Raw genomic sequence first — 24,260 nt, forward strand, 5'->3', positions numbered from 1 at the left:
ATGCAGGAGGAGGCTTCTTTAATTGCTGGGAAGAGGAAGTTGGATGGAGTTAATGCCGCTCTTCCCTCTTTTCGTTGAAGAACAGGTTGCAGAGATTGAACGCTTGGTTACTTTGAGTGGAATAGTTGTTCTCTACTTTGCTACAGTCCTCTGTGGCTATTTAAACCAACCCCCACGGAAACTAGCCGTTAGAGACCTTTTTCTGCCCGTTCTGCACACTCTGCACAGCCTGACAATATGTCCGTTGGTGGGTTGGAGTCGACTCGCGCGATCAGGAGTCGACTCGCGCGATCAGGAGTCGACTCATGTTTTTCTGGAGTCGACTCGGCAACTGTTTCGGATTTGAATTAAAGTAGCCTCTTCGACTGGGAGTCGACTCGTCTTGACCCGGAGTCGACTCGCCAACTTCTGGAGCTGACTTGGCATTTTCGGAGTCGGCTCATCCCATGAAGTCCACGGAGCCAATTTTCAACTTGGCCAACTCGAGTCGACTCGACTGTCCTGGGAGTCGACTCGGCGCTCAGAGCCCGAACTCCCGATCTTCTGTCTTTTGGCTCGTCCAGTCTTGGAGTCGACTCGAACTTCCCCGGAGTCGACTCGGCTCTCAGTTTCCGAAACTAAGTCTTCTGCCCTTTTGGTGTACCGCTGCCTTGGAGTCAACTCGAGCTTTCTAGGAATCGACTCGGCTCTCAGACACAGCAGATTGGTCTTCTGTCTTCTTTGGGGTCGCGGTGTCTAGGAGTCGACTCGCGTATTGCGGGAGTCGACTCGAATCTCAGAGTCCGAAAAACGTTCTCTGACTTTTTTCTTGTGTTCCTCTGAGAGTTGACTCTCACTTTCTTTGGAGTCGACTTGCCAACCATCGGAGTCGACTCGCGTTCCACTGGAGTCGACTCGAATTTCAGACCCGAAAACTGCTCTCTGACTTTTTGTTGACCCCCTAATGGATTTTGATGAATACAAAACACTAGAGTATAATTTTATTTATCTTAACAATTTAATTGAGGAATTCATGTGTTTTATTAAGAATATTGTTAAGAAATGTCTAGGCAAGTTCCCATAATTTTTATGAATTTATTAAAGAAGTTTTGAGATGAAGAAAACAGATCAGGGAAAGCCGAGACGTCTCCTGATAGTCTCAGAGATGTCTCTGGCACAAACAGGAAGAACTGGCACGTTGGGAGACGTCCCCGGCACCTGCCGAGTCGTCCCCGCGATAGCGGAGTCGACTCTCTCAGTAGCGGAGTCGACTCTCTCAGTGGCGGCAGAAAGACAGTTTTTTCAAGAGATATGCGCGAGACGTCCCCACCGTACGCGGAGTCGTCCCCGCAAGTAAAAAGCAGACTTCCCGAGTCGTCCCCAAGATAGCGGAGACGGCTCTCTCAGGGTTTTCCAGAGAATGATTTTTTTTGGTGATAAGGCAGCGGAGACGTCCCCTGAAAGAGCGGAGTCGACTCTCTCAGGGAATTCCAGAAGACATGTTTTTCTGAGATAAAGAAGCGGAGTCGTCCCCGAGGGAGCGGAGTCGTCCCCATTCAAAAAGTGCAAACAAGCCGAGACATCCCCGTAAAGTGCAGAGACGACCCTCTCAGCAAATCAGAAAGGCAAGGATTCAAACGGTACAATTCCAGAGTCGTCCCCGTAAAGAGCCGAGTCGTCCCCAGACAACGTAAAAAGTAAAATCTTGTAGCCGAGACGTCTCTCGTTGAAGCGGAGACGTCCCCGGAGCGCCTGGGACGCGACTGACAGCTTTTACAGGTTTGGTCTGAATTTCAAATCTCTCTTACTTTATCTCTAACGGCTATATTTGCTTTTTGGGCTATAAAAGGGAGCTCTTAAGTGCTTCAAAACAACTCTTCACAAACCCAAAAGCTAGATCATTTAAGAGAGAAGCAAGAGAGAGAAGTTCAAGGAAGTGAGTGCATTCAAGTGAAGAAGTCAAGTGCTTTCAAGCTTCCCAAGCGATTTCAAGCTCAACCACTCTCGCGCGCTCGGGATTCAAAGCTCACACTCAAACCTACGCGATCCACATCGGAAGAATCACCATTTCCCACGCTTCCAACGGCAAAAGGATTCTTCCGGGTTCTATTGTTCATCATTGTCTTATTTGCTTATTTAGAGCTTTTTTAATCCTTTGTAAAATCTTTTATTGTGGTGCTTGTTCCAGTCAAGGGACTTGGAACAAGGGAAAGGCGTCCCAAGCCTAAGTGTAATTGGGGGTTTTAGGGTTTGTTGTTAGCCCGGTGTAAAACAACGAGTTGGGTAGTGAACTCGCAAAACTACCGTACTGTAATCGTGGATTATAGTGGAAATTCCCAACGGTGCTTTGGGGAGTGGATGTAGGAGCAGTGGAGGCTCCGAACCACTATAAAAGCTTGTGTTTGCGATTGTTTGTCTTCATAGCTTTATTTTCTGTTTAGCTCATACATTTGTGTGTTTTATTTTTAAATAGTCAAAAGTTTTTAGGACACCCAATTCACCCCCCCCTCTTGGGTGACCATCTCTGGGCAACAAGTGGTATCAGAGCGGGTGCTCTGTGTATTTCTTGAAAGACCTAACCGTCTTAGCCAAAGATCTAGATGGCAACACCCTTTAACAATGTTCCTGCCGAGGGGCAAGCAACCAATAGACCTCCACTCTTCAATGGGACAAATTATACCTATTGGAAGACTAGAATGAGAATCTTCATTCAAGCACAAGACTATGCCTTGTGGAGGGTTATAGTCAAGGGACCACAAGAACCATCACACGTAGTTAATGGCATTCGAGTTCCCAAACCTGAGGAGGATTGGGATGAGAATGATGATAGGATGGCTCAACTCAATTCTAGAGCCATGAACTCATTATTTTGTTCTTTAGATGTAAATGAGTTCAATAGAGTCTCTACATGTAGTTCCGCTAAGAAAATATGGGATAGGCTTGAAGTTACCCACGAGGGTACAAATCAAGTCAAAGAGTCCAAAGTGAACATTCTAGTTCACAAATATGAGTTGTTTAAGATGGAACCCAATGAAACCATCACATGCATGTTTACACGCTTTACCGATATAATTAATGGTCTAAAGAGTTTGGGTAAATCTTATACTAACCCAGAGCTTGTGAGTAAAATTCTCAGGTCTTTGCCAAAAGCATGGGAAGCAAAGGTCACGGCGATCGTAGAAGCCAAAGACCTCAACACCTTGGGGCTAGAACAACTTTTGGGCTCATTAATGACGCATGAGCTCACGATGAAGCAACATGAAGATGATTTGCCGAAGAAGAAGGCATTGAAGGCAACATGGGATGATAGTGACACATCATCCTCCGAGGAAGAGAAGGAAGAGACCGCCAATTTATGCTTCATGGCGTTCGAAGACGACGAGGTATGTCAAAACCCAACTATAAATTTTACTTTAGAAGAATTATATGAAGCTTTTCAAGAACTTATGGGTGATTGTAGTATGTTAGGAGCAAAAAATAAAGAATTAAAAGCCTCCAATCAAAAACTGAAGGAAGATATTGAAAACCTATTAATTGAAAAGGAGAGCGTTAAAAATATTAACACTACTAACCTAGAAATCAAAAATTCAAAACTTAGCATTGAAAATGAAAAGGCAAAAACACTAATTAAGGAATTAAATCTAAAAATAAAATCCCTACTCGATAATAATACCTCACTTGCACAAAATGTTGAATCTCTTAAAAAAGATAAGGAAGAACTAGTTAAAGAAAATTTGAATCTTAAGAATGAGGTACATAAGTACAAACCAATTGTTGAAAGATTCACACAAAGCTCTGAAAAATTAAATCTTATTCTTTCAAATCAAAGAGCTGTTTTCAATAAAGCCGGATTAGGATATAAAACTAACAAACAACAAAAATATCTAAAGAATTTCTTTGTAAAAGCAAAAAATGTAAAAACTGAAAAACCTACATGCTTTCATTGTGGAAAGAATGGACATAAAGCCTACTCTTGTATTCAAAGAAAGATCCAAACTAACAAGAGTACATTTGTGAAAGCTAAAAACATAACTAAAGTATGGGTGCCTAAGGGAACCAACCACACTAACCAAGAAGGACCCAAGAAAACTTGGGTACCTAAGAGCTTCACATGATCATTTTGCAGGTATGCCTTGCAGCCGGGAATAAAAAGAGAATGTGGTATCTTGATAGTGGTTGCTCAAGGCATATGACCGGTGACAAGAGTCTCTTTGTCACCTTGGAATCAAAAGAAGGAGGAGTAGTCACATTTGGAGATAATGCTAAAGGCCGAATCATTGGTGTTGGTAAAATCTCCATATCACCCTCCTCATTTATTGATAATGTATTGTTAGTTAACGGGCTAAAACATAACTTATTAAGTATAAGTCAATTTTGTGACAAGGGCTTTAAAGTGTCATTTGAATCATCACTATGCATAATTAGTAGTCCAATTGACAATGAGATCATACTCACAGGACATAGGCATGGAAATGTTTACATGGTAGATCTTGATGATCTCACCATGAAGGATGGCCAATGTCTTGTAGCCATGAATCCCAAAGTCAATGAGACTAGTTGGTTATGGCATCGTAGGTTAGGGCATGCTAGCATGGATCTAATCTCTAAATTAATTACAAAGGATCTAGTTAAAGGACTACCAAAAATAGACTTTGAAAAGAATAAAATTTGTGCTGCATGTCAATTAGGAAAACAAACAAGAAATTCTTTCAAGTCTAAGAACATAGTCTCAACAACAAAACCCTTGGAACTAATTCACATGGACTTGTTTGGACCCACTAGAACTGCTAGTCTAGGGGGTAAGAAATTTGGTCTTGTAATTGTTGATGATTTTTCACGTTTTACATGGGTTTCATTTCTTGCACATAAAGATGAGTCCTTTCCCGCTTTTATCAAGTTTCATAATAGAGTTTCGAATGAACTCAATCTTAAACTAAAAGCAATTAGGAGTGATCATGGTACCCGAGTTTGAAAATCAGCACTTTGAAAAGTTTTGTGACGAAAATGGTATCAATCATAATTTCTCGGCACCTAGGACACCCCAACAAAATGGGGTGGTAGAGAGGAAGAATCGCACACTAGCAGATATGGCTCGTACCATATTGTGCGAATCGGATCTACCAAAATATTTCTGGGCTGAAGCAATAAATACTGCATGTCACATTTTGAACCGTGCATTAGTTAGATCCATCTTGAAGAAAACACCTTATGAGTTAATGAAAGGTAAGAAACCAAATATAAGTTATTTTCATGTTTTCGGTTGTCGATGCTTTATTTTAAATAATGGAAAGGACAATCTAAGCAAATTTAGTGCTAAATCAGATGAGGAGATCTTCTTAGGTTATTCCTCATCTAGTAGAGCATACAGGGTCTTCAACAAGAGAACTCTCGTTGTTGAAGAATCCATTCATGTTGTTTTTGATGAAGCTAATGGAGATTCTTCTAGAAAAGAAGAAGATGGTGATGCAGGTATACTTGAAGACCGAATGAAGGAATTCTCCATACAAGACAAACAACATGAGGATGAGATCAAAGAAGATACAAATCAACAAGATGAAGAAGATCAACCTCCATCAAGAAATCAAGATCTTCCTAAGGAATGGAGGTATGCACATGGTCATCCAAAGGATCTAATCCTTGGTGATCATTCACAAGGTATAAGAACTAGATCCTCTCTAAGAAATACTAGTAATTATCTTGCTTTCGTTTCACAAATAGAGCCTAAATCACTAGAAGAAGCTGAAAAAGATGATAATTGGATGAATGCTATGCAAGAGGAATTAAACCAATTTGAAAGAAATGAAGTTTGGACTTTAATGAAAAGACCCCCTAATGTTTCAATTATAGGCACCAAGTGGGTGTATAGAAATAAACTAGATGAAGATGGAATAGTAATAAGAAACAAAGCTAGGCTAGTGGCCAAAGGATATAATCAGGAGGAAGGAATAGATTTTGATGAAACTTTTGCCCCTGTTGCTAGGTTAGAGGCAATTAGACTACTTTTGGCATATGCATGCTTTATGGATTTTAAACTCTATCAAATGGATGTAAAAAGTGCATTCTTAAATGGGTATATAATGGAGGAAGTTTATGTAGGACAACCTCCAGGTTTTGAAAATCACTTACATCCAGATTATGTGTATAAATTGCATAAAGCATTATATGGACTTAAGCAAGCCCCTAGGGCATGGTATGAAAGATTAAGTAATTTTCTAATTGAAAACAAATTTAAGAGAGGAAATGTAGACAAAATCCTCTTTATTAAAAGAAAAGGAAATGACTTATTGCTTGTACAAATTTATGTGGATGATATAATTTTTGGTGCTACTAATGATAGTCTTTGTCAAGAGTTTGCCAAGCTTATGCAGGGAGAATTTGAAATGAGCATGATGGGTGAGCTCAACTTCTTCCTTGGGCTACAAATAAAACAATCAGAGGAAGGCATCTTCATTAGTCAGTCCAAATACATCAAGGATATGTTGGAAAAATTCAAGATGAAGGATGCAAAGGAAATCAGCACACCCATGGGCTCAAGTTGCAAGCTTGACAAAGATGAAAAAGGTAAAAGTATAGACTGCAAATTGTACAGAGGTATGATAGGCTCTTTACTTTACCTTACTGCTAGTAGGCCAGATATATTATTCAGTGTTTGTATGTGTGCTAGATACCAAGCATGCCCTAAGGAATCATACTTGCAAGCTGTTAAAAGAATTTTTAGATATCTAGTAGGGACATCTAATGTAGGCTTATGGTATTCTAAACAATCTGACATAAATTTAATTGCTTATTCCGATGCTGATTTTGCCGGGTGTAAACTCGACAGAAAAAGCACAAGTGGCACATGTCAATTTTTGGGTGCTAATTTGGTTTCTTGGTTTAGCAAGAAACAAAATTCAGTTGCCTTGTCCACAGCTGAGGCTGAGTACATAGCAGCTGGAAGCTGTTGTGCCCAAGTTCTTTGGATTAAGCAACAACTTGAAGACTTCGGTATCAAAATGGATAATATACCAATTAAGTGTGATAATACAAGTGCAATTAATTTAACAAAAAATCCTGTTCAACACTCTAAGTCAAAGCATATAGAGATTAGGCATCATTTTATTAGGGATCATGTGCTGAAAAATGATGTGATGATTGAATATGTATGCACTGAAAATCAATTGGCCGATATCTTTACGAAGCCCCTTTGTAAAGATAGATTCAACTTCTTAAGGAATGCTTTGAGCTTGTATGATCCTAGCAAATGAATTGAACTTGTATTGCATTGTTTTGCTACTCAAACTAGTAATCCACCTCAAGGTAAACATAAGTGAAAACATGAATTCATCTAAGCTAAATGACGAACTGTTTGACTTTCCGGAGGATGGTTACCCTCCCTTGGACTCTTCATGGAGATATTTTCAGAGCCTATTTCATAGGTATTCGAAATTTGGTCAAACATTCCTCATTTCAATATTAATAATTCAAAAATCATTATCAAATTATTATAGGATGTATTATTAAGGGGGAGGATCACAAACAAATTCACTCTGAGTTTATCAAAAGAGATCATGTTAATTAGGGTGATTAAACAAAAATTGGAAAAAGATAGAATTCAGTCTGAAATTTTTCAGTGCCGGAGACGTCTCTGGCAAATCGCAGAGACGTCCCCCAGGCGAGACGTCTCGCCTTAGTCGCGGAGACGTCTCGGGGACCGAACTAGGTTTTTTTTAAAATAAGTGAAACAGCTCGAGCCGACCCGAGCTATCTTCTCTCATCCCCGACCAAAACCAAAAACCCTAGCCTCCGCTTGTTCTCCATCACAAACCCTAGCCTCCTTCTCCACATTTCCCTAGGATTTCCACTCAATGGCACCCAAAAGAGCTAGGAGGACCGGTGGAAGGCGACCTAGGGCAGCGGCCGACGGTGAGGAACGGAGGGAAGAACCTTCCGCGCCGTCTCCTCCGGTTGCTCCGCCAACCACGACCATCTCCTGTGCAAATCGCACAGTCACGACCGGTAGGTACATAGATTTTGCCTTTTTAGACAATGAGGGGTTCTCTATTGGAGAGAGACTCCGAGCCCAAGGGTGGGAGCACCTTTGCACCCTCAATACCTCGACCTACTCCGGCCTAGTTAGAGAACTTTTTAGCAATATGGCATTAGGGGACTTAGGGTACACTGCATATGTCCGGGGGACATTAGTAGAAATCAATGAGGATGTCCTATCCACTGTTTTACAAATCCCTAAGGACGGTGAGGCTCCAACCTCACATCCCCAAAGGAAAATAGCCCTAAATTTAATTTTAGGAAGAGAGGACTGCGGCCCTCTTGATGTTGTCAATTCCCAAGACCTAAATGCAGAGATGAGATTACTTCTAAGTATTGTCAACAGGGTCTTGTTTCCTAAAACCGGCCGCTTTGATTTTGTTTCGGAGCGAGACCTAGTTGTTATGCATTATATCCTACTAGGGATTCCTCTAAACCTCCCTAGACTTATGTTAAACTATATTGAACTATGTCATAGGTATTCTAGGTTTAGTATACCCTATGGCATGATCTTTACCTTAGTATTCAAACACTTTAAGGTTCACATTCCCGAAAATGAACCTGCAAAGCCCTTGAGAAACACCGACTATTACAATGAGGGCACAATGAGAAGAATGGAGTTTCATAAGATAGATGGATCTTGGGTCAAAGTTCCAAAAAGAAAAGCACAAACCCTAGAGCCTGAGATCCCACATCACGAGTCTGACCACCACTCTCCTCCACCTAGCCACATGGATGTCCCTGATATACCCTCCAGCTCAGCTGGACCTTCCACATCCATGCCACCACCTCCTCCAGTCAGTGGGCCTTCCTTCCTATCAGAGGATCAGATGCGCACCTTAGCATCTGTCATTTGCCAGCAGATGAGGGAGGAGATGAGATCCATGATCTCCACAGAGTTGGCCCCCATCAGAGCTTCACATGAAGGGCTTCTACAAGAGCTGAAGGAAGTTAGAGCTCAAATTGAAGCTACAACGCAAGAAATAATTGGTGTGGGTGCCACCCAAACCTGCAGGACAATTGAGCTCAAGGACAGCTTGAAGACCATTTCCAAGAGTCTCAAAGAGTTGACAAGCCCAGGAGGCAACGTGGGCACCTTGGTTGCCCAACTCAGAGGAAGAATTGAAATGGCAACCATAGAATTTGAAGCACTTGTGGCAGCCTTCCACAAGTCACAGGGAGATCAATTTAAGACCCTAATGGATTCCATCAATGCATTCATAGATGCAGCTTGTAAGGTTTACGAGCAACGTCGCCGATGAGGGACATCTTGTAGGATCTTCTTTTTGTAAACCCTAGGCTATTTTGAAACACTTTTTGCATTAAGAAATCAATACTTGTAATGATTTCTTCTCTTGACTATGTACTGACTTCAAAGGTTCACAATGATTAGGGCTGTCAACGAGCCGAGCCGAGCCCGAGCCACCGCAGGCTCGGCTCGGCTCGTTCCATAAAAGTCTAGGCTCGGGCTCGGGCTCGGGCTCGGTACCGAGCCCTGTACTGGGCTCGGGCTCGGGCTCGCCTGGCACAGCTCCGGCTCGGGCTCGGGCTCGTGAGGCTCGTTTGCCTGAGCCCGAGCCTGCCCCGGCGGCCGGCGCCCCATCCCCATCATTCGTCGGAGGACGGGAGGAGAGAAGAACGAAGGAAATAAAGAAAAAAAGAAAGAAGAGAAGAAAGAAGGGGGCGGCCGCGAGCACCACCGGCACAGGCGTCGGCCGCGGGTCGACCGCAGGCGCCGGAGGCTCGGCCGCGGGGGAGAGAGTGAAACTTTCACTATGAAAGGAAGGGGGTAGGGGGGACCTCGACGCAGGAACGGCCGGATGGGGCGGCGGCGCTTCACGCTTGTTGCCTTCCCCATCGAGGGCGACGGCATCGGGGGCGGAAAAGGGAGAGGAGGTTGCGGCGAAGCTTCTCGGAGAGTTGGGATCGGGTGTACGGCGTCTTCATTGTCGTCGGAGGGGAGGGGGCATCGGCTTCGGGCTTGGGGGCGAGCCGGCGAGGAGAACGGAGAAGAAACCGAGAACGGCGAGAAGAAAGGAGGGCTAGAGGCGGAGGGGATTAGGGAATGTTCTGGAGAAACCGAGAAGAACGGAGAGTGGGAGTGGCCAGTGGGAGACTAGGGCATCGTATTCGGGCGTTTGGTTTCCTTTGGGCGTTTGAGGCTTTGAGCGTGGGACTGGGACCCAATCAGTCAATCACCCAAGTGGCTAACAGGCTAAGTCGCGAATCGGGAGGGGCTCAGGGGGCTGAGCGGCTGGGCCTGGGCGTGGGCCCGCCGGCTGGGCCTGGGAGTCTCACACAGTCACATACTCACTAGGGCTCGTTTGGGCTCGTGAGCTACTCGGGCTCGAGCCCGAGCTCAAGCTCGAGTGTAAACGAGCCTCATGTTGGGCTCGGGCTCGGGCTCGTTTCACTAACGAGCCGAGCCCGAGCCGGGCTTTTACCGAGCCGAGCCCGAGCCGAGCCCGAGCAGCTCGGCTCATTAACAGGCCTAACAATGATACATGAATACAATCTCTTTTGAAAACTTTGTGTACATTGCCAACTCTGTGTATATGTTTCTGTGATTGTGTATGTGATTTTGTGATGTGCCATAAAAATCTTATCACATACCTTGAGTGTTCAAATTTGATACACAGAAACAATGCATATAAAACAGGGGGAGCACATCTTGTGATAACAACGTTAAACAAAAAGATGAGTCTGAAATGAATTCCAAAACTAAGGGGGAGTGATATGAATGACTGAATTCATTAATAGAAATGACTTGGACAGGGGGAGCACAACTTGAATATCCTTGAGTGGTTCACGGAAATATGCTGAATCTTACTAAGAAGTATGCTTTAAGCACCTACAGATAATTTGTCCCTTTCATTGTTGATGACAAAAAGGGGGAGTAGATATATAGATAAGGGGAGTAGAACCATAGAACCAATATGGATAAGGGGAGTAGAACCAATATGGATACATTGGAATGCAAAATACAAAATTCATGCTTAAAAGTTGAATTAGAAGAGATAAAATTGAAGAATATTGGTTTTAAGATAATTGCCCTTCTGGAAAAGAAAGGGGGAGTCAAAAAGAACTTAGCTTTCAATTATCTTTAGCATCAATATTTCATTTCACATTGGAGTCGGAGCTAACCCTTGCTCCTACGTCCACTCTCCAAGTCTCACTTGGGAATTCACTATAATCCCTTGGATTACAGCTGGTTGTTTTCCAAGCTCACAACCAAACTTGTTGTTTTACGAGCTCACAACGAACTCGGTCGGTTTTCCCTGGCTCACCGACTAGAACCGCCCCGATTGTTTTCTCGGAATCACAATCGAACCCTTACATACGTTGGTTTTACACTCGGCTCACCAACCAACCTCAATACCCTTGATTCAATCCCCCGATTGAACCAAGTAAAGACCAGGTGAAAATAAAAGGTACAAACAGAAAACACAGCTTCTCAAAAAGCAGATAAATAACAATATAAACAGAAGAAAAGTTAGAAGCCCTCAAACACGTTTGAGTTGGAGTTGAGTGGGGCTTCTCGAACTTCGGGTCTCCTCTTGAATGTGTGGTCGACTTGAATGCAGGAGGAGGCTTCTTTAATTGCTGGGAAGAGGAAGTTGGATGGAGTTAATGCCGCTCTTCCCTCTTTTCGTTGAAGAACAGGTTGCAGAGATTGAATGCTTGATTACTTTGAGTGGAATAGTTGTTATCTACTTTGCTACAGTCCTCTGTGGCTATTTAAACCAACCCCCACGGAAACTAGCCGTTAGAGACCTTTTTCTGCCCGTTCTGCACACTCTGCACAGCCTGACAATATGTCCGTTGGTGGGTTGGAGTCGACTCGCGCGATCAGGAGTCGACTCGGCTGTAGCGGGAGTCGACTCATGTTTTTCTGGAGTCGACTCGGCAACTGTTTCGAATTTGAATTAAAGTAGCCTCTTCGACTGGGAGTCGACTCGTCTTGACCCGGAGTCGACTCGCCAATTTCTGGAGCTGACTTGGCATTTTCGGAGTCGGCTCATCCCATGAAGTCCATGGAGCCAATTTTCAACTTGGCCAACTCGAGTCGACTCGACTGTCCTGGGAGTCGACTCGGCGCTCAGAGCCCGAACTCCCGATCTTCTGTCTTTTGGCTCCTCCAGTCTTGGAGTCGACTCGAACTTCCTTGGAGTCGACTCGGCTCTCAGTTTCCGAAACTAAGTCTTCTGCCCTTTTGGTGTACCGCTGCCTTGGAGTCGACTCGAGCTTTCTAGGAGTCGACTCGGCTCTCAGACACAGCAGATTGGTCTTCTGTCTTCTTTGGGGTCGCGGTGTCTAGGAGTCGACTCGCGTATTGCGGGAGTCGACTCGAATCTCAGAGTCCAAAAAACATTCTCTGACTTTTTTCTTGTGTTCCTCTGAGAGTCGACTCTCACTTTCTTTGGAGTCGACTTGCCAACCATCGGAGTCGACTCGCGTTCCACTGGAGTCGACTCGAATCTCAGACCCGAAAACTGCTCTCTGACTTTTCTGCCTGTGACTCCTAGGAGTCGACTCATACTACCCTGGAGTCGACTCGGTGAACATCGGAGTCGACTCGCGCAGTTCAGGAGTCGACTCGCTGACAGGTTTTGAGTTGATGCTTTCTGTTCGTCTGTCTGTTCTCAGTCGGAGTCGACTCGTACTGATCCGGAGTCGACTCGAGCTCGTGCCAGTGAACTTGATACGCTTGGAGTCGACTCGTGATACTCTGGAGTCGACTCGAGTCTCAGACTTTGGTTCAAGCTGACTTCTTAACTTATCCAAAATATTATGAACCAAGTCTAAAGACACTTAGACAAGATTTTCACTGAAACACTTAATTGAATTCATTAGTAAACAAGAGATATACTCAAATGCTTTGAGCTCATCAAAATCAAATAGGGTTTTAATCAATCACTCCACACGGATAAAATGCTAAGTCAGTCCCAATATCAATCTACAATCTAAAAGTCCAACTTTTCATCCAAAGATATCACTTGGCTATCTAGTTTGCCACAACATCCCCTATGTCATATGAATAAAATCAGATTGAATTGTTGGAGCGACGACAACATTTATTTCAAACTAATAGACTAATGTGGATGGGACCATTAAATGGTTCTTCAAATTTTGGCACACGATTTCTAGTGCTTCCAAGCACTATGATTTCATTTCAACCATATTGTGCACAGATGAAGTTTATAAATATAGTTTATAAATTTTCGACATGCTAAGACCTGTATGTGAGTTAAATTATCAATTAAAATAAACTTTCACAACCTATTCTATGATTAGTGCTTTATATATCAAGGAGTAAAATAAGGAACAAGGTCAAATAATCAAACAACAAAGGTAATTAAAGATTATATCATTTATGGTTTATTGCTTTTTAACCTACTTTTCTTGCTAAATAATTCTGCAATTGAAGTTCATTCAATTACATGCCAATATAAAAACCACATAACTTGTGTCGAGTCAGGTCAGGTCAGGTAGTAGGTTAGAAGATCCAAATTAGACCCATATAACAACCAGGTCGGATCGGGTCGAGTCATGTTAGAACTCAACAAACCCAGATCCGACCTTAAATATAGAATAGGTCCAAATTTTGAACCCGACCCAACCCCATGGGTCCTTGAATCAGGTTTGGATTGGGTTTAAGTGGGTTGGGTCGTGGGTCAACCCGAACTATTTGCAGCCTTACTTGTGATAATATAGATGTTTGTCGCAAAAAGAATGCAATTTATGATGACAATTAACAGTTACCGTAAATGACAAATTTTGGATTATCTTTTATGAAAGCAAAAAATTGGTCATAAAATAATTAATGTGGGTCAAGATATTTAATAATAGCCACAAAAGGCTATCACTATAGTTTCTGACGCCAAACAAAACTATAGAAAGAAGATAAATATCACTTATACTATAGAAAATTTAATTATTGTCACTAAAGATTTTCTATGGCGAACATCAATGTCAGCAGACTTTTGATGTTTTCATGATAAAAGTTCGGTCGTCATCTATATTTAAGTACTGTGACAATATTTTGTTGTTACAAAAGTGTCTAAGAGTTTTATGATAATATTTTTGTTGCCACCAATATATGATTTCTATGAAAACACTTTTTTGCCATCATAAAATTATTTTATTTATATATGTCAAGTAAAATATTATATTTAATCCTTTGCAATGAAAAATTATTTTGTTGTTATTCAAGAATTTTTCTTTAATGGAGATGTATTAGTACAAATATTGATACTTTCTCTCTTTGACTCGTGTACCAAGAAAAATATGTCAACTTTGCCTTTAATTTTGTATGTGTTATGTGATTAAATATAAGAGAGAGGCCAAGTAAGACCCTATTTGGTATTGTTGTAGATAGTAAAGTTTTTGCTAGTAGAACTTTTAATAAAAAGCTATTTATTATTTCATAACTATATTTCTAAAGTGTCATAAAACTTTAATATATGTTTAAGGAAATATTTTTAGTATCAAAGAATATTTTGGGTTGGGGGCACATGGTGGTAATGCACTAGGAGATAATTATGGTTATATTTAAAATAGATATTTACTTGTGAAACTACGTAGGCTAGTTTTGATAAGTGTGGGATGGGGCCTGGGAAAGCTAGGTGGGGCTCCCTAGTTTTCCTCATAAAAAAAAAAATTATTTAGAAAATAAAGTAATGAGTTATACATGACTTAAAAAAAAGAAGTGCAGAGGGAAGATGATAGAGTTACTTGAGAAAAGCTTTACGAATCCATTCTAAAGTTTTCATCATAAGAAAATGTTGTGTCCCTAAAATAACCAAAAATGGCTTTAAAAGAGCAAAGTTGGCATTTGGGGTCAAACCAAAATCTGGATTTATAGCCTTCTCGAGGACTCCTTTTAACTCACAATATTGTACCCAAAAGAAAAAAAAAACTCTAAAGATGCCCATCTTAGTAAATAAGTTAGTTTTCTAAGTTTTCACCACAGAGTGATTGCTTAGACTCCTAGTCTCATAAAAATAAACAAATAAATAAAGTTTTTTTGACCACTGTATAGAATAAAAGGTTTTATTTGTCATTATATCAATCCTACCAATAAAACCACTTTTTGGAAAGGAAAAAATTACAACCAAATCAAATAGGTCCAATGATGGTCGTACGTTGAAATGTTGTGCATTTATACTATATAAAATTCTATAATGGCAAATATACCCTTGATTTTTATATTATTTATGAAGCAAATTTCAGAATGGCAAGTGGGTTGAGCCGGATCAAATATGGATCAAATACGAGTGAGACTAGAAATAATTTAATACGAAACCAACCTATTTGTAGGATCAGCCAAAAATCCATAACAGAATCCACTTATTTATTAAATAGGTAACATCGCAGCTTTCCTAATCCATTTAATAAATAGATCGGTTAAATGTATTTTAGATGAATTGTAAATATATCATGTTATAATTGTACTGGCCGAGGAAACTATTAAACAGATCGACAGTTAAATGGTCCCGAACCCTAAATCTAAAACTAGCTTATTTAATAAATGGGTCATATTAGACAAACCCGTTTACAATCCAAATTTGTAGCCGATATATGTGTATTTGGTAAAAACATCTAACGTAAGAAAAATCTCTACTTCGCACAAGCGCCAATTTAGAGCTTTTTTCTAAAAGTACTTTTTGAAGCTCATTAAAACGCTATTTGTATGACCAAAATATTTCTAAAATTTGTAGTTATTACATTATTCAATATAATATTTAGATTTAAATATAATATGTAAATTAAATATTAACAATATTTTGAACTATATTATATTAACATGAAAATAGTATTGCAATATAATACTATTGTAATATTATGATAAAATAATAATACCACATTCATATATAATAATTATATTGTATAATGTAATAATATATTAATATATAATAATAATTATATGAAAATATTGTATTATTATTATTAACTAATATTATATTGTATTGTATTATACTATACTAATATTATGATAATACTACGTTACTATTATTATTATATTATATATCAATTATTATTATTATTTTAATATATATTTTTTAATTTTGATTGTCAAATAGATGTTAAAGTTCTACAATATTTTAAAAATATAGTTAAGTTTTTGTTAAAAACTCTATTACCAAAAGCTCTAACACCAATAATAATTTCAAACAGGGCCTAAATACTTGAGCTCGCCGTAATTGTGCACAATGCCAGATTCTTTGCAGGTCTATTTCGAGACTCTAATTGTGCATCGCTTCCTACGATCAAAGGACAGACACCATTTTCAGCCAAAAAAAAAGGACAAACACCCCAGGCGAGCTTTTGGACATAGATTAGTCCCTCTGGTTTCCCAATCGCAAGCTGTCAAGCATATTAGGCCTAGCACTACATGAAATTAAAAAAATATTCTGTTCTTACGCTATCTAGGAGATGATTTGGCTGTTTGAAGCTTTTTCAGATCTGGCCAAAATATCAGAAGTAACGTAAAAGAAGTACCGAGATCAAACAGTAGCAGTTCTGGAAGTTTATATCTAAGATTGATCGAGAAGCATCCTCTCAAACAAACAAAAAATGAAAAATGAAAAAAGATTGATACAGAAGGAAAAATAAATAGAAAAGATGGAGAGGGTGAGTGAAATCATGATTTATTGCATATGAATTCTTAAGGATACATTCAGGATAATGATATAATACCATCGAAACACTGAGAAACAGAAATTACAGAGTAGATATCCAAATCCAATACAAATTAACATGAGGAAAAAAAAGCTAAAAATACTGAGCACGTCCATCCCAACTGCTAAATCCGCACGAAATTGTCTCTGGGAATAGAGAAAATTAATATACATGAGATTAACGGCATTTATATATGGCAGCTGGTCGAATGGTGATAAACAAATTAACGAGGGAAATGTGAACATGATGGAAGTAGAAATCACCTTGCTCAAGGGAAGTCACTTGGAAACTCTTGTGGTTGCACGTTGGTTTGAAAGGTGGAAGGGGATCTTTTGGTATACCGTATCCATGAGGGACCATCTATGTCTTCGATCCAGACCTCAGGGATCCACTGAATGATGGGCCAATTTGGTGTATCCTTAAGGAAGCTCTCAAACAGTGGTGAGCTGCATTTCAGTCTAAATTTTCTAAGATTCTGCACTGCAGTCGGAGCATTTTGATGCTGCCCGAGTAGGTTCAATAACCACTGTGGGAGGCACTCCAGCAATGGTATCTCTAATGTCCCCTGTACTGCAGAAGGATGTGCCAGGCCCAGGAATTGTAACTTATCAAGATTCTCCACGTGCTGTAACCTCGGACAATTCAGTATTTGCAAAGATTTCAGGGAGGAAAAGTTGGATACTCTTTCCAACCTTAGGTTTCTCTCGATGTGGAGCATATCAGTTAAGGAGGGGAGGTTCTTGATTTCTCTCAGGTTGTGGGTGCCCACAATTTGCAAGCGCTGCAAGTTGGTGGCATGCCCCAGACCTTTCGGAAGAGCTATTAGCTCGGGACAGTCCTTTAGATGCAGGAACTTGAGATGCGGCAGCAACTTAGAGGCTCCTCTTATTTCCTCGCCAACCTCTTCCACCACGCCCAATGACCATTCTTTCCAGTTGCGCATGTGTAAGAGTTGCAGGTCTTCAAGCTTAGGAAATGCAGTTATTGCTGAGGAACGGCGACCAAGAAGCTCGGGTCCGATCGTTATGATTGCGTCTGCTCCTGAAATCCGAAGGAATTTTAGCTGGGGCAATAGGCCTATCGGAGGAAGTTTTGGACATGATTTGCAATCAACAAGGTGCAAGAATGCCAGGTGAGGAAAGGAGGCACCCAATGACGACGACATCAACCAGCCGGAAAACCCACTACCAAAGAAGTTGTAGAACCGAAGCTCTTCTAGGCTGGATGGAGGAGAGAGGTCGTTGCATATCTTGTTCGCAAGATATTACTAATTAAACTTTTATACTCAAGATCCATTAAAATACTATTTTCAATCGATAATATAGCTAATACATTTAATCTTTCTTGTGACATAGTTGATCGCAAATAAGATTTTATCAACTTTAATTTTGAAAAACTTCTTTCAGCAGAAGCAACTGTTACAGGTATTGTTAATAATATCCTATATGCAATGCATGCATTTGGAAAAGAATCTGTTTTTTTTATAAAACTTAAAATATCAATAGGGGTACTAGTTTCTGTTTGTAAAAATTCTTTTAAAATTTTTAACTCTGAAAATAGATCAATACCATCAATATCAGAATATTCACCATGCTTTAAAAAGTTTTCAAGATTAAGACAACACTTTTTCAAATCATCTTCATTCAAAAATTTTAACTTTCTAAAATTAAACAAAAAACCAAAAACATTTTCATATACGGTAAATTGTTCAAACCTATTTTGAATTGAAAAAATAGCTTGATCTACTATATATAAAAAGTAATCAATTCTAAAAGATTCTTCAGCTGATCTTGTTATCTCATCATCATTATTTTCATCAAAATATTTTTTTCTACAGATCACACGTTTTTCACGAAATATAGGTTCTATTTCCATTTCATTTGCAATTTCTTTAGATGAATTCAAAGCATTCATGAATCCATTTTCCCTATAACTTTTCAAATAAGAAAGAAGACCTTTTAATTGATCTATAGCAACATGAATATGCATGTCTTCAGATTGTAAAATCTTACTAACTGAGTTAACAGCAAACAATATATCGTACCAAATATTCATGCCTAATAAAAATTCAAAATTTTCAATCTCATATGTAGCTAAACATGTGGCTCCACTCTTTATTTTAGGATCTTTACTAGTTTCCGCTAATTGAACTAAAGCATCTCTTATTTTAGGAGCTTGGTTTTTAATTGCTTTGACACTTTCAATACGACTTTTCCAACGTGTTTGTGACAAGGGTTTAAGAGTTAATGTGGATATATTATCTTGTAAAATTTTCCATCATTTTGTAGAAGAAGAAAATAAGGTATAAATTCGTTGTATCACTCCAAAAAAAGATATAGCTTTAGGACACGAGTTAGCAGTATCACATAATACTAAATTCAAGTTATGACATCCACATGGTGTGTAAAATGCTCTAGGATTTATATCTAATAATCTTCTTTGTACACCTTGATGTTTTTCTTTCATATTAGATCCATTGTCGTACCCTTGTTCTCTTATATCATTAACCTCAAGTTTATGTTTTTATATTATATTTATAAGTTCATTAAAAAGGCCCTTTCCAGAGGTATCATCTATTTCTAAAAATTCTAAAAAATATTCTTCTACTTTTACTGAACTTGTTGAAGTATCTACACATCTTAAAACTAGGGTCATTTGTTCCTGATGGCTTGCATCAGGAGTGCAATCAAGTATTACAGAAAAATATTTTGCTTCTTTAATCTTTTTAAGTATTATAGCTTTAATTTCAGATGCTAACATTTGAATCAATTCATTTTGAATATTATGACCTAAATAATGATTGTAAATTTCACCATGTTGAATGCGTCGAATATGTTCTTGCATTATTAGATCAAATTCTGCAATTGTTTCAATAAAACTTAGAAAATTTCCGTTATTGCTTTGATAGATCTTTTCATTCTTTCCTCGAAATGCTAAATTATTTTTTGCAAGATTTTTTACGATAGCAATAATTCTAAATAGAACTTTTTTCTAATGATCCTTCTCTTGGTTTATTTGTTCTTGGAGATTTTTATCAATTGTATTATTTTTTAACAATCTCACTTCTAACTCAATCCACCTATTCATGCTAATGATATGTTCATTAGTTGTTTCATGACTTTTAAGCTTGATACCTAGATTTTTCCAATCCCTACTTCCTTCATTGACTAATTGACTCGTGCTAGACTTTGAATCAAATAATTTACAGCAAAAACAATATACTCTATCCAAATCTTTCGAATACACTAACCATTTTCTATCATGTTTTTCACCATTAGGTAACTTACGAATATAATATATCGTAGAAAAGTGTCTATTGTTTTCATCTTTAGAAAAATAAAAATCATAATCCCTAATTGGACCTCTTTCCACTATTAGATCTCTAAATTTTGTATCAATTATTTTCCATTGACCAGGATCATATAAATTTGTAGGAATAGAACTAGTTTCACAATCTTTTTCCTTGTTTATCCTATCTCCATCTGATTCTCCATTGTGTTCTTCACTAGATATTGTTTCACTGGCAATCTCATTTTTTAACTCTATTTCGGGTGCCTGTTCTATTGCTAATTCTTGAGTTGAATTTGATGTAGTGTTATGTTTGTTTGTAACAACAAATCTATCTAGAGCTCCTTTTTGAGATTGAATGAGTTTATCGATTTTTTTTTTTTTGAGTTTTTCATACCCACAGTCATATTTTCTATTAGACTTTTTAATCTATAAATAATATTATCAAACTAAGCAATTAAAAAACCACCACAAACAAATCAAAATATAAAAATGTTAAAAATGATAAAACTTAATTGTGTCAAGAAAAATAAACTCGGGTCCCGATAAGTAGTGTCGAACTTAATTGTGTCGAGAAGAGGTGGAATAGTTCCGAACTCCACGGCGAGAAGAGGCCGAATAGTGCCGAACCGCTGAAGTAGTGAAGTCACAACCAATCTACAATTGAACCAAAAAATAACAAATTCTAAAATAATTACTTAACTAAATAAAAATTAATTAAATCAAAAAATAATTAATAAACTAAGTAACTACAGACTACAGTTACTTACTCACCTCAGTGGGATTTGGGAATCGGGATCAGTGGACTGTGGACAGTGGGAACAGCCGAACAGGGTTACAGGCTTACAGCCGAACAGAGGACTGAGGGAGTGAGGGGAGGAGGTCGGGAGTCGGGACTCGAGTCTCGGGAGGTGGCCCGGTGGGACCGTGGGACTGGGAGCCTGGGAGGAGGTCGGGTCCGTCGGGACTTGGGAACCGGGAACCCCGAGGAGGCCGCCGGCCGGAGCGGCGGAGGAGCTGAGGAGAGGACAGGGTCACCGCCGGCGCCGGTCACGGCCTCACGGGAGGCCGAGGACGGCGAATCGGCGACGTCGGCGAGAAGAGGATGGGAGGCCTCACCGCCTCGGCCCTCGGTCGCCGCGGAGTCGGATGTCGGAGGAGCCGAGGACGGCGACTCGGAGTCGACAAGGACGCTGGATGCCGAGGAGAGGACGAAAGTCACGGGACTCTGCACGGACGCACAGTGGACCGGAGCTCGGAGCTTGGAGTCGGAGGCCGGAGCTTGGAGCCGAGGACGGCGACGTCGGCGAGGAGAGCTAAAGAGGGTTTTGCGCTCGCCGCTCTGCAACTTTGCAAGCCGAATAGCCGATCTGCCGAGTGCCGAGTGCCGAGAACTGGAGAAGGTTCCGGCATTAAAAAGGCAGAGAAGGGGCCCAAGGGGGGAGAGTCGGACTGTCGGAGAGAAGGGGGAGCCGGGGAGGAAAAAGCCGTTGCGTTGCCCGTTGCTTGTCGACGACTCGACCGCTCGACTACGCCATCGCCCTCGCCCGTCGCCCGTCGCCGCAGTCAGCCTCAGCCTTTCACCGTTTTACGTCGCGTCGCCGCCGCCCAAACCCGCTGCCCACTCCCTCCATAGCCCATAGCCAGATAGCCTGATAGCCCTGAGCCCCTGCTGCCCTTGCCCCCGAAATTAAAAAAAAAAAAAAAAGGCTGGGTGGGGGCCTTCCCTGGGCCGGGGGCCTTAGGCGACCGCCTCGGTCGCCTAAGGCTCGAGCCGGCACTGCTCGTGACCTCTCTAACCTATCTATCTGCAGCACTCTCAGTTGGGACAGATACTGTAGCTCCTCCAAGTCGCACCCCTGGTCTTGCTCCCCTCCATCATCACCGACCACAAATCCTCGAAGATAGTTGAGATCTCCCAGTTTGCCTATTCCTCTTGGAAGATGGCTCAACGGAGTTCGATCGAGGCGAAGGCATCTTAGTTTGCACAAACTTGTGATGGCCTTGGGAAGCATGTGCAAGGATTTACAGCCCAAGAGACTCAAGGTATGCAGATTTTGAAGGCGTCTTATAGACTCTGGTAAATTTTTGACATTCGTTTGATTAAGATTCAAGTACCTTAGATGTAACAGGTTTCCCACCAAGTCTGGAAGGCTCTCCAGTTTCGTACCGGTCAAGTCTAAAACTCGTAGCTGCCCGAGTCTTCCGAGTTCATGCTCAACTATCTTTGTCCTGGGACTGTTCCAGATAATTAGAGTCCTCAAGCATTTCTGCTTTTTCACTGCATCAGGGATTTCTAGCCTCTCTCCCACATTTGAAATTGACAAGCGACGAAGCTTGGTTAAGGGGTTTGTGGTGCACGTTTTTCCATCACCAACAAAAGTGCTCTCATCTCCTATCAAAAATAGAGCAAGAGAACGTAGCAGATCGTGCATTGTGCAAACATTCTGATCTACGCGTCTAGAATCTGGTTGTAAAAGATTTCTGCAAATCAACTCTTTATAGTAATCTTGGGCTAAATCTTCTAACAATACATCTTGTGATTTTACAAAACCTTCAGCCAACCAGTACCGAACAAGATCATCATGAGACATGGGAAAGTCCTCAGGATATAACGAGCAAAAAAGGAAACATTGTTTAAGATTAGATGATAAATCTTTATAGCTTAAAAATAAGGCTCCAGGGAGTTCTGTCTGAAGTTGGCTCATATACCATGCATCACTTCTGAGAACGTTATTCCATGCTATGCTGCTTCTCTCCTTCGACCTTAAAACTCCTGCAATGGTCTTGATTGCAAGAGGAAGACCATCACATTTGTCAACAATGTTCGTCCCAATTTCTTTTAATATAATGATCTCTTCCTTCTCGTCATCTCTAAAGACTTTCTTGCAGAACAATGCCCAACCTTCATCACTACCCATTTTGTCAACATGGTGGACAAGTGCGCTCATATTGTTAGCCACATTCATGTCTTGAGTGGTGATCACAATCCTACCACTAGCCATTGCACTTTTCAAAGGATATCTGAGCAGATCCTCCCATACTTTTGCTTCCCATATATCATCTAATACAATAACGAACTTTCTTGAAAGGACAGAGGAAAGGTAGGGTATGAGTTCTGCCTTCGTCTCAGCCTGCCCATAATTTCCACCTGCGCTTCTAATTATCTCTTTCAGCAAATTTGTCTCTGAAAAATTATTGGAAACACACACCCATACTCGTATAGGAAAATTTTCTTTTATTCTTTCATCTTGGTATATATTAGAAGCAAGAGTAGTTTTGCCAATTCCACCCATCCCCACAATCCCCAAAATCCAGAGTTTTTGTTTATCTTCTTTGACTAATGACTCCACAAGACTCTGGGTAGCCTCTTCAATTTGTGTCCCTACGATATCAGAACTGTCCTCAATGGGAAAAGTCCGACGAGGATTCACTCCGCTCTCTTGGACATCTTGGTTAGAGTTTTCTAGTTTAGGCAATACTGATCCATCCTCTGCAATCTCTTTCAGCCTCTTATTAAGATCTCTAATTTTGTCACCAATTTCATAGCGGAACTTCATACAACTAAAGAAAGAAAATATAGGAAAGGGATGGCATACCAAAGAAACGGACTGATGGCTTTCCAATAATTTGCTGCCTTCGACGATACAAAGGTCGATGATATCATCCGCATCATACATGATATCTTTCAACTCCCTCACCCAATTGCCGACGTTTGGGTCTTCACGCCTCTTCCGCTCTGCATGTTCAAGAAAACCTCCGATCCTTTCCAGTCTTCTCTGAAGCTTCTGGAGCCCATCCTTCACGTTGAGAATGATTGACACCTCACCCTCTACAAAATCTGCGAGTTTGTTTGTGTATCTTTTCATGAAAGCGTCTAAGATCATTGCCATCTTTTGAGAACGGAAGCTCTTGATGCCCTAAGAGATTTGGAAAGTGTGAGGCACCGTGGATCCTTACAAGCCTATGTATGAAGATTCAGAGACCCTGTCTTTCATCGTAACATGAGCAAGGTCAACGGAATCGCCGCAGAAAACAGAAAAGGAAGAGGACTTAAAAGGCCAACTTGTATTGTATCAAAAAAAAGGACAACTTGTTGATTAATAAATACTTCTTCCACCATTACTTTTTAAAAAAAGAAGAGTTATAGCACCAGATTTCCCTAGTCGGTTGTATTGGTTTTATTTAATCCGCTGTTATCATCAACCATTTTGTATTATAATGGCTAATAACAGCTATCATGACATCCATTATTTCATAACCAGTAATTTAACTCATAATTC

At 40.4% G+C, this 24,260-nt stretch overlaps 1 protein-coding gene across 1 annotated transcript; it reads right to left on the reverse strand.

Moving 5' to 3' along the window:
• Positions 1 to 16,957: 16,957 nt before the first annotated feature.
• LOC103719545 (putative disease resistance protein RGA3) lies at positions 16,958 to 23,870 on the reverse strand. The gene is made up of 3 exons (XM_039120893.1): positions 21,778 to 23,870; positions 20,513 to 20,634; positions 16,958 to 17,730 (listed from the first exon to the last, which is right to left on the reverse strand). Exons 1-3 carry the CDS (start codon positions 23,868 to 23,870, stop codon positions 16,958 to 16,960), a joined length of 2,988 nt encoding a protein of 995 aa, XP_038976821.1.
• Between the last annotated feature and the right edge of the window lie 390 nt (positions 23,871 to 24,260).

Source organism: Phoenix dactylifera, unplaced genomic scaffold, assembly GCF_009389715.1.
Source record: "Phoenix dactylifera cultivar Barhee BC4 unplaced genomic scaffold, palm_55x_up_171113_PBpolish2nd_filt_p 000902F, whole genome shotgun sequence".
Classification (NCBI taxonomy): domain Eukaryota; kingdom Viridiplantae; phylum Streptophyta; class Magnoliopsida; order Arecales; family Arecaceae; genus Phoenix; species Phoenix dactylifera.